The sequence below is a fragment of the Mytilus californianus genome, unplaced genomic scaffold, assembly GCF_021869535.1.
Source record: "Mytilus californianus isolate M0D057914Y unplaced genomic scaffold, xbMytCali1.0.p SCAF_9, whole genome shotgun sequence".
Classification (NCBI taxonomy): domain Eukaryota; kingdom Metazoa; phylum Mollusca; class Bivalvia; order Mytilida; family Mytilidae; genus Mytilus; species Mytilus californianus.
In genome coordinates this window covers 27,006,279-27,018,564 of record NW_026262745.1, presented here as the reverse complement: position 1 = coordinate 27,018,564, position 12,286 = coordinate 27,006,279, and the positions used below count along the sequence as shown (strand labels likewise).

General features: G+C 33.7%; 1 protein-coding gene across 3 annotated transcripts in view; it reads right to left on the bottom strand.

The window, feature by feature from the left end:
* The window catches only part of LOC127715846 (receptor-type tyrosine-protein phosphatase T-like), a 57,520-nt gene extending 51,939 nt beyond the window's left edge, over positions 1-5,581 (bottom strand). For all 3 annotated transcript variants that reach the window (XR_007988662.1, XM_052221977.1, XM_052221978.1), the window contains exon 1: positions 5,328-5,581. Coding sequence is in view for 2 of the 3 variants with exons in the window: in XM_052221977.1 (XP_052077937.1) it covers positions 5,328-5,556 (229 nt within the window). In the remaining variant the exon portion in view is untranslated. The remainder of the gene's footprint in view (positions 1-5,327) is intronic.
* Between the last annotated feature and the right edge of the window lie 6,705 nt (positions 5,582-12,286).

The window sequence follows — 12,286 nt, the reverse complement described above, 5'->3', positions numbered from 1 at the left end:
GTAGGGTCACTGTAGCTCCATATTTAGTTTTCTTTAAAATGATTGATGGACGATTTTAATTTTTGGCCATGGAATTTTCTATTTTGATTGTTGTTGTATTCCCCTTTGGTATCTTATCCCTCTTTTTATGGGAAACAGATGATTATGGATATGTTTTACTTGTCGTAGGCACAATGCCGTCCTCTTTTCGTACAGCAACTGAACTCTAAAAAGACGCTTAGTTAGCGAGTTTAATAAAACCTGAATAACACACGACTGGAAATGATTTAAAATGATCGAATACTATCAATATTTGACTTTTTGTCTGGTCGTAAAATGTTTCTTTGGTCACATTTTTATATGTTAGTCCGTTAAGTAGTAATCCTCAATTATTGGTTTTGCTTATAATAAACAAAATGATAAATACAAGTTTTGTTTAATTTCAGACTTTGTTTGTAAAAATTTTCGATGCACATATTTTCAAGAGTCATCGGAATCCTGAATACATAAATCAGTACCATTCCCGAACACAATAGTTAAACTAACGTTTGCCACTTTTTTATTGAGTAATTTTCGCATTTGTCTTTGAACGATTCCAAAAGCAGTATAATTAGAGATACTACATGCCAATTTCAATGGATACATGAAGACTTCAGCGGTTTATCTATGTTTACATCTCGTATATCGATTAACAAGAGACAAATCAAGGAAACAAACAAAAACCGAGGGAATCGTACGAACTCCAAAAGGGGCAAGACCGGGTGTATCGACAGGGTAAGCGTGTCTTGCTGTGTAAATGTATGGTAAAGCGAATTATTGAGCGCATTGAAAGACATAATTTCTTCAGCAACCATGCTTTGATGGGTGATGGATCAACTTCACTTCAGCTGTTGAAAGTCGTAGACAAGTGGACAAAGGTACTAGATTATGGTAGTATATTGCACTCTGTATAAATGGACTTTATGAATGTTTCCTATATTTGTTTTTCGTTCATTGTTTTTTATAGTTTGTTCTTGTGTTGTGCCGTTACACCGCTGTCCTAAGTTAGGGGAGTGTTGGCGCCTTCAAAAATGTTTAACTCCACCACATTCTGTATGTGCCTGTCCCAAGTAAGGAGCCTGGTTGTCGTTTGTTGTCGATTGTACATAAATCAGGCCGTTAGTTTCTTGTTTAAATTGTCTTTTTTTTTCATTTGTCATTTCGGGGCCTTTTATAGCTGACTATAACGGTATGGGTTTTGCTCATTGTTGAATACCGTATTGCGACCTTTAGCTGTTAAGCTCTATGTCATTTGGTCTCTCGTGGAGAACTCGAGTTGTCTCATTGGCAAACATACCACATCATCTTATTTTCATATTTATGAAAGCTTTCGACAAGGAGCCGAACATGAGATCCGGTTTTATGGCATCAGTGATTAAATTACAAATTAGATACAAGTTTATTTTAGCAGTAGACAACAATGCGATATGTCAAATTAAAGTTTCGTGATCAAGTTGTAGGAATGTAACCAGCGGAAGTCTACAAGGAACCGTAATAGGCCAAATCCTTTTTGATCTTTTCATCACAATCTGCAAACAATGTATTTCCAGATATTTGATTGTCCGTAGATGATACCAACTTATTTAAGGAATTGTCTATTAAAGTGACCCGAAGTTTATTCAGAAGGACCATATGAGACTTTTTAAAAGGACTAAACTATGGCTTTTGAAATTTCATCACGACAAATGTAAATTCCTACCAATTATTAACAACAAACGTCTCTTGATAATCTGTTTTCCTAGGATGCAAGAGTTGTGTATCATCGGTCATGTGATACATTTGTAATGCATTTACCAAAAGGCAAAATTGTAGTATCTGTCAATTAGAAACAGAAGACCAGTGTGCGACCAATCTGAAACACATGTATCCCCACAACCTAATACATTTATTCAAACAGGCTCTCAGTATCCCCCTTCTTCCCAGTGTTTTGGATATAAACACATATTGTGTTTTCGTGAAAAGACAAAATACTGCACAAAATCGAGTCACGCGAAGCTGTATACCGTCTATTGAGGTGCGCAAGTGAAAGTAGTGATTTAACTATGGTAAAGATAATCGCGAATACAGTACTTTAAAAAAAAAAAGAGCTGTCTACCACTCAGCATGCATTACGAAGTGCTTATTGATATCATAGTTACCCTTTGTAATCAGACAATACAGTTGCAGAAGAATCAGAGCTTTTAACTTCGATTCACGATGCAAAGATATACATTTCATACAATATACACGTTATCTTGAAATTATTATCTAACCAAAGTAAGTTCTGATTGAGTTTTTTATAATTTAGGACACATTACGTAATGAAGTCGAGACTATTACATTTTACTTGAAACAATGTAAAAGATTACAGTGAGTAAAACTATTAAAGAATTAAGGGTATTGCGTTTCGGTCTAATAAAGGAGATCTGAATTCAACCTCCTATATTTGATGACTAAATTGTTTTGGCTTTTATCATTGTATTTTTTAAGTTCCTTTTACAGTCTAGCCTAATTCGGGACCCTCAGAACGGATTGCACTCAACTTTGCTTCACAGACCTCTTCCCTGTAAGGTCAAAATTAAACTGTTTCCACCTTTAGAAATGTAAATAAAAAAAGTTAGAGTATTCAAAAATAACCCCCCAAAAAAATAATAATTACTTACTTATGAAAACAAAAACTCTTTTCCCCTAAGAATAACAGAGTATTAAAAAATAACCCCCCAAAAAACTAATAATTACTTACTTATGAAAACAAAAACTCTTTTCCCTTAAGAATAACACAAACACAAGAATAATTTATGATACTGGGAAACACTCCGAACCTTTTAAGAAAGTTTAACTCTAAAGTGTTTAGGTAAGATTGTTAATGGCGATCCATTCTTGTACAAAAAAGGATTTCTTTATGTCGCAAATCCTCGACACATACCGATCACTTTTGCCCAAGAATGTCTTCAATACTTGCACATCCGCAAAAGCTTAGAGCAAATTAATCATTTATGTAATGGCAGCTCAATCTCAATTCAGAAGTAGTGTTGCTAAAATAAAGAATTCGGAAAGATACGACTGTTACCGAGTCTATCGTTTCTGTAGCGAAGTGTACATTCACTAAATTCCATGTTGGGACCAGCAGAGCAGTTACATCATGAATACGGGTAACAAACTTTAATTGAAACTTTGTATTCACATGACTTTTGTGCTTCTTATGCAGAGTTTAGTCCAGATGGTACCCAACTCATCCATAAGATCTGCCAACAATGATCGGCGAATTGGTGTAAATTCTAACCGAAAAGTATTTGAGGTGATGGAAGGTCGATCAATACCAGCTGCAAACTGGAAACAAAATTGAGCATCAGCGCGTATAAACAAGCTATTCTCAAGTTCCCGGTTGTCCAATTCCCTGTACTGACTTTCCTTGAGGATAATATTTATCTATCGGCCATTTTTGTTGATTTTAAGAAGTTCTATTCTGCAAGGATTGCTGATTGTCGAGATTTATTCAGCACACATGAAAACGCACACAGATGAATGATTATTCATGATATGTTTGATGATAATGAATTTGGAAGGGAAACCAAAATATCTATAGTTGAATACTAGTAGTCTCCCGATTTCCTCATTCTATGTGTGCATTTCTTACGTCAATGAAAAACACCCAGGAACTGTGTTTTCAAACCACATCGTCAATGTTTGGAATAGGAGAGAAAACTGTTAACAAAGTTCTAAAGTACAATCTTGATGACTTCAGCGATTTATATCATCTTTCTCTTGGTTGCATTGCAGAATCCGTAGCAGAACAGTTGTGCAAGGTTCTTTGACAAGAAATTAAAGCCAAATTGATCACGAGAATCTGAATAAACTTAGGGTTAGTAAAGTTAAAAAGAAAGATGCCAGCTTAGTCAAACTACCTCAAAGAGAATTCTTTCTGTGTTAATAATAATTCAGTGTTGTTTGTAATAGTCTTTGTTTTGTTATATACACTTCAATAGGAGCTAATAAATCATATATAGCTATATATTTATGTAGCCTAGGTGGTCAAGGGTCTAGGGCGCTGGACACGGTGCAGGCGGTGTTGCCACGATGTCACAGAAGCAAGGGTTCGAATCCCGCTGAGGGAAGAACTAACATTTTTGGGCTAAATTTGAGACGAGTTATATAATTATATATATATATATATATATATACTCCATAAGAATTCAGCTTGGAAGACCAAACTTGATTAACATCCATCTCTTGCAAGGGAGAAATGTCCTCGGATTACCTGCGTAATTTACTTTGAACTTATAAAAGCAAATATTTATTCTCCAAAAAGTGTGTTTGCTCTCTTGAACTGATAATTTACATGTCAAGGAAGTGAAGCGTGTACAATGTTAATACGCGTAGCAGATCCGCTAACGACGATGAAAAGATAAACGTCTAGCTAAGATTGTTTTATATTATTTCCAAATGTAACTGTCCAAAGCATTTTTAACTGTCTACCCCTTCATAATAACGACCAGAGCTATTTTATGTAGCTCTTCAACGATAAGTTATACGAAAGCCTTGATTGGTTGTCAAATAACAACATAAGAAAATTATCATTCTAATCAGTCACCTCGCTAAAGTTTGATATGACTACACCTTTTACCAGGATAATCCCACCAAGAGAATGTCCATTGTATACAACTGGTTTTGTTTCTTCCATCGAAGATAAATAGCAGCCAAAAAAAAATTCAAATTGATAACGATAATCTATGTCAATGTTCAACAATTTTTCAATTCTGCAAAATGTAAAGGTATGTTCTATAAGCCAATAGTTTTTTTCTTTATAAACAATGCTAGACACTCGATTGACTTCGTTCAAATCTGAACAATTAGTGTGGAGAAAGAGTAACGATAGATTTATCATTAGTTAGATAACCATATATTAAGTAATTGTATTATAAATAAAGTCAGTGGTTGTGATACGTGGATCCTATGATACATCTACTATGTATAAAGTTCCTAAAAGTCTTTGTCTAGAATATTGCTTTCCTGTATGGTCACTGGTTATACATTTAATACCATATCCGGACAAAAATGCTGCATTGGAACAGTTTGAACGGTGCATTATAAAGAGACACTAAACGCTGTTTTCCTTCCTACATAGACGTGATCGACAAGTTAATGCGGTCTTTCAGACATCTGCTTACTTCACTATTGACATGCATGTATTCCGCATTACTAATGAATGGAAATATTGCAAATGGGCTTGTCCATTCTTGTCGACCTTTTCTGTAGTTAAATTTCAATCAATAACTGTGAAAGACAATGAATATGTTTTAAAGGGCAATAATCAACTAATCTTTACTTACTTCCGATCATTAGCTGCGTGGCTACAAAGTTTTGACCATTTGTGTTCTGACCATTACATCTATATTCACCAGAATCACTTTTGGTTGCATTAATAATTTCAAGACTAAGGTTTTTAAATGCACCTCCGTAATATTTCTTTTCATCTGACTCTGGAAAAATATCAAAGCGTCCATTGTGTAATTTTGTCCACCAAACTCTTGTTGTCTTTGGTAACGTTTGACCAAACATACACTTCAAAAGAAGATCATTCCCAACCGCTGAAACATATGTAGACCTTGGAATATGTACCATTGGTAATGTTATATCTAAAAAAATAAAAACCAGTGCAACATTTGAATATGTAGGATGATGAATTTTCATTAGGCGTCGATTTGATAATGTCCTTGACGACACTGATGTTGGTAACTTTCATGTGTTACAATAGTAGATAAATCCAACGTGTTCACGTTTTTCGGTTGAAAGAGTCGAATGAAGTGTGCTTCTTTTGCTAGTTGTTTATATTTATTTGAGTAGTTCGTTTTATAAAACGGAAACACTTTAAGTTTTCCTCTACTGTCAATATGTACCTAGTTTCATTATTGATAATTTGAAGTTTTTGAATCATCGAGCGGCTAAATTCAAAGAAGATTCAACATTGGTACGGTTCGACGTAACCAGTCTGTACATTAATACACTTAACGCTAGGATTAGATGCCGTACATTTTTTTCTAGAATCATATGGTCACATTATTGACCAAAGGTTTTCGAGTACATTTTTGATAGAAGCATTAAAAATCATACTAGAAAAAAATACATTCTTCTTTGGTGCAAAATATTATCCGCAGATCTCTAGTATAGCTATGGGAACAAAAGTTGCTCCAACGTACACAACTCTCGTCGTGATGTGATTTCTAGAGGATAACATGTATCAATAAGTCGAAAATGAATTCGATACAATTTTTATACGCCCGTCTTTAAAGACGGGAAGTAATATTATAGTATACCGTTGTCCGTCCGTCCGTCCGTCTGTTCGTCTGTCCATCTGTCCGTCCATTTGTCCGTCCGTCGTCAACACTTCGGATAATTACTTAAAAACGCTTTCATTAATTTTCATGAAATATTGGTGACTTGTTTATATCTATTGACGTAATTAGCTCCCTTTCGATATTTATCAATTTTAGATTTTAGATTTTACGTTTCTTAGGAACGGGATTTTATACATAAAAAAATGGTTCCCTTTCGATTTTCATCAATTTCCGATATTACATTGCGGAGTGATGGAACTTTATTCATTGAAACTTTTGGAGTATTGGGACCTTTTTCATAAAAAAGGGGGGATTTTCCAATTTTCAGACAATAACTCGAAAACGCTTTCAGTAGTTTTCATGAAACTTTGATGACTTGTTTATATGTATTGAAATAAGCTCAATTTTGTTTTTCATAAATTTCTGATATTACATTGCGGAGTTATGGAACTTAATTCATTGAAAAAATCGTCGAAACTGTCCATTTTTATTCACTTTAAACATAGACGAGTTATAAGGGCGACGGGCGTATCATGCGTTTTTCGTGCAGCTCTTTAATAAAATCTACGTCAAATCAGAATGTAAGCGATTCCTAGACGACTGCTTCATTATTTAGAACAAACGTCAAAATGTAGAGAAGTTTCACAATCTGATAAACACATTATATCCTTTTATTAAATTTATCATAAAAAAACTAGCATAGGTTGCCGTTTCTAGATATTTTAATATTTTAAGAATAGAACAAACTCATAATCTATAAGAAGACGGACACCCACCAATACTTGAATTTTCATTCCTGTCATCCTTCACACCCGAAAGACGTGCTTGTACTATTGTTTTTGACGAGTCCATGAAGGAAATACGTTTAAATTTTTTGGAAGGAACAGCATTATCCAAAACCTACTAATAGGCCAGGGAATAGAAAAGGCAAAATCAATACCCATGGAGCAACTCGGGTCCACAGCACAAAGACAGAGAAACACAGAATTATTCCTTTTGTAAGCACTCATAACGCATGCATTCCTGACATATTCAATGTCATGAAAGGCAAGTTTGACTAAAAACTGAAACATTAATAATACTATACTCTACGGAAACAAACCTGAAAAGCAAACGGCAGCCTCGAAATTTACCAAAAGATTTAAACAGGGGCTAAATGTCATGACAACTGGAATGGAATGCAACGTTTCAAAATGCAATGACACTAGATGTGGTCTTTATAAATATATTGAAACCGGACTTCAAATAACATTACTAAACGGCTAAATCTTTGTTCCAAATACAGATATTAATTTCTAAACGGAAAACCTAATTAACGGTATTGAATATAGCACTTGCAAGAAATGTTACATCTTTAAAATCGGTAATTCTATTTGCGAAAGAGTCCGAACGTAAGAACGCAAGATGTAAACGTATACTTGAAAACTTGCAGAAAAGGAACATATAAAGTATTTCCGATTTATAAAAAGAATGTGTTTTTCTAGTATTGATTGTCAATGCTTCTTTCAAAAATGTACGCGAAAAAAATTTGGTCAATAATGTAACCATATGATTCTAGCACAAATTGTACAGTATCTAGTCCTTGCATTCGGTATAGTACCAATATTGCAATATCCAAAAATTTTTAACCGTGAATAAATTATTTTAATTAATTCTGTTCGTTTACATTATGCATATTAGTTTATCGTGAAATCTTTACGTAAATATTTTCACGTATGTCTGAAGTTTTAAATGAATGTAAAGTAAACATTTTTTACCAAATTTTTTCTTTCGTTTTATTATATTATGTTGGACATACTCTTAAATCATAGTTATTAGTTTTAAAAATAGAATTTCAAAGTATCGTTGGATCTTTAAGAACAGGTATTTATTTTGTGCAATGTGTCTCTCATAAGCCAAATTGATCTGGCTGGGTATTGATTGTTCTATGTATGTTTTAATGTTATAGTAAAATATGTATGTCAATCAATAAAGGCAACAGTAGTATACCGCTGTTCAATAGGCATAAATCGATTAAGCGAAAACAAATCCGGGTCACAAACCAAAACCGAGGGAAACACATCAACTATAAGAGGAAAACAACGGAACAACAGAAACACTGAACTGCAACAAAAACAAACGCCAACATACATAGACACGGACTTTTTGATAACAACTGCCATATTCCTGACTTGGTACAGGACATTTTAAGAAAAAATGGTGGGTTGACGTGACAGGAAGAAGTACAATAAACGCAACAACACTCAGGACAGAGCAACACATAAATAATATAATAGTACATTACAACATGTAAACCACAGAATAACAACGGACACCTCCAATGAATCAACGACAGCACACCAGGACACCACAACGAATTATAAACTGTGCGTCACACGAATGTATCAACGTCACAAAAAGTGACAATATGTCACACAATAATAAAATAGATTATTATTATTCTATTATTATTGCATCTTCTTTAACGTTAGCCGCTCAATGATTCAAACACTTACAATTATCAACAATGAAACTATGTTCATATTGACAGTAGAGGCACATTTAAAGTATGTCCGTTTTATAAAACGAATGACCCTAAGAAATACAAACGACTGGCAAAGGAAGCACACTTCAGGGAAAGCGATAGTATTATTCTTCCATAGGCGACAATACTAACATTTTCGAAATTTACCACTTGTTATAATAAAAACCTGGACAAAACAGTTAGGTGTTATATTAGTACTTTACTATTCTGTTTAAGAAATTGAAGCCAAATGGTATCATTACCATCTTACAACGGAGCTTGTTATGGTATCCATGCCCACCATCAAATGTGAAAATGTGGAAGCCTTTTCTAATAATTCTCAAAAAAATATTTCAATGTGTTTCAAAATTTATACTATAAATATACACACTGCAGTTATTCAGAAGTGAATAAAAAATATATTGTACCCTTACATCACAGCCCTCCTAAATTGACTTCCTTCACCTACCTTGGGTACACGAAAGGCCAACCTACAACCGGAAAAATGTAATACTACTTTTTTCCCTTTATAAGATTCTTTCAACCGAAGTTAAACGGATCTCCGTGAACACGTTGGATTTATCTCCCATTATTACTTTTTGTAGCACATGAACGTTACCAACAACAGTGTCGTCAAGAATATTGTTAAATCGCAGCCTGATGATTGCCAAAAGGCATAAAAGCGGTAGTAAATTATTTTAACGAAAATGACATTATATGTGAAAAGTAGTCTTTCCGAATTATAAATTTTTAGAAACAGTTGGGTGCAGACCATGCATAACATAAAGTAAACGCACGTTTACCCCGGATGCACACATGTCATTTGTTTACTCCAATTTCCGCGTTTACTTTAATTTTGTTAAAGCGGTCAAAATGGAAATTTCTAATGTCTACTGAAGTAAACGCGCGTTTCCTTTGTGTTTGTTTAGTCAGTAGATAACGGGTGTTTACTTCAGATTCTACAAAAAAGTAAAATCACAAAAATACCGAACTTCAAGGAAAATTCAAATCGGAAAATCCCTTATCAAATGGCAAAATCAAAAGCTCAAACACACCAAAAGAATGGAAAACAACTGTTATATTCCTGACTTGGTACAGGCATTTTCTTGTGTAGAAAATGGTGGATTAAACCTGGTTTTATAGCTAGCTAAACTTCTCACTTGTATGACAGTTGCATAAAATTCCATCATATTGATAACAATGTGTGAACAAAACAAACAGACATAATAGGTAAAAATGTCAAAGATAGGGGTACAGCAGTCATCATTATATTATACATGTAATCTTAATAACTATAAAAACAACCAATCTGTCTACAAAGAAAAACAAAATGGCATATAGACAAAGCACATAAGCAAAAATGAAAAAGAAGAATACAAAAAATGACCACAGATTTACCTATGAGTGCACTTAGTAAATGTGTTTACTCTTCCGTTAATTATTTGTAAAAAATTTTAAATTAAATTATATTTTCTTGATTTAATGAATTTTAATTATAGTTTGAATATAAACAGATAAAACCATAATTTTTAAAAAGTATTTTCTATTTGATTCTCATGAAATGTTAAACTTGATTACAGCAATTTAGTTTCAACAAGGATGATTTGTATAGTAAGAGACATGACACAAATCCCTTTTGCTTCATCATGTGATGCAAATGATTAATAGATAAACTATCATTACACACCTATTTTCAGAAATTATTGGATGATTAAATATCGCAATACTTTATTGAAAAATAAAGTTTAAATGTAGGCAACCATAGTCATTGCGACAGATTTGCTTCAAGTTCTGAAATAAAACAGACGACATAAAATGGTCTCTGAAAATTATTTTTAAGCAATGTCCTCATTTCAAATTAAAAAATGGCGACTACGCCAAAATTATCTATCGAAAAAACTATTTGCCCGGTGGTTTATTGCATTTATATTTGATTTAATTATTTGACTTATATATGTAGGACTCTGAACCGCGATGGTACTCCGACCCGCGATGGTCACGTTGAAGTGCGATGGTCCACGCTGAAGTGCGTTGGTTAACACGCTGAATCAGAAAATAGACTGGATGGCTCAGATTAGGTATAAAGGATTCGAGTTGGAGGACATGTTTTTATATTGAGTGGGCAAGTTCGATAAAAAAAGAACGCGTTCAGCGAGGTTGTCTAAAGAACTAACTAAGCAGGATACATTTGATTTTATCAAATATACTAGTAACTTGTTCTAGTCATGGCATAGCTAAGAAATTGCTCACAACACTCATTCATCTATTGATCTGATATCATAACAGTTTTTAAGAAATAAAAGCCACGAAGTTTATTTATGCTTGACTCATAGTGAGAAGTAACGCTGGCTCTGTCAAAAGCTTGAGAATTAGCTGCTTCTCCGCTGAACAGCAGAAATTGAGAAGTACACCAAGTTGGGGCCATTCGGGTTTATTGTGGCCTAACCCATTACAGAAGATTAATACTGTAAACACATTAAAATTACTAACATTGCGTGTTTTCTTACAAACCAGGATTCATCTCAAGAATAAAACAAAATTGTCGCTACTTGATATAAAAAAACATTGCTAATAATTAATTTTATTTTATTATTAAGTTGTCCACACAAAATCATGTGATGTATACTTGAAGAGAAGTCAAAATTAATATTAAAATCAAGACATTTTTTTTGTTGTACAAAACGTTTGCGCCATACATTATACATGCTTCCGAACACTGGTTAGCCAATCTGCAGACCAAGATCATCTTTTAGCCGCATTGTTCCCCATGGTTTTCTGTCTGACTTAGTTTTACATATTTTTGTAACCTCTACCTCTTATGCTCAAAACTGTTCGGGACTTCAATCGTTCGTTTCATTCTGTTTCCTTTCCTTTGTACGCATGACACCTTCATCTACAAATCTTATTCTCCTGCCTGTGAATCCTTTTAGTTTAATAACGTTGTATCTGAAAACGTCACAAAATCCAAACGTCATGCAAAACTATCGCACTTCAGCGAAAGGACCATCGCACTTCGGCGTAGACCATCGCACTTTAGCATGACCATCGCACTTCAGCGTCCCTATCGCACCCCGAGTCCTCCATATATACATTGTAAAATGTCAAATTATTGGACTTGTTCATCGCTGCAGACCACAGCAATTGCTTTTTAAAAAAAAATCTTCCTCCGTAATAATTCCTTCCCTTTTATGTCATATTGTTGTGAAATATTTAAATTAAAATGTTATGGTTAAAATAACATTATCTGTAGTTATTTTTTAAAATGTAAATAACAAAGTTACTAAATGACTGGTTTTAAATGGTTGCAATTTTTTTCATAACCAAATTTTTAGATTTTCATTAGTTACCATTTTATTTTTTCGACCTTTTTATGGTTGAATATATATAAAACCACATTACATATACTTTGTATTATTGTAATTACTTTGATTGTTTTACCTTGTACAACTAA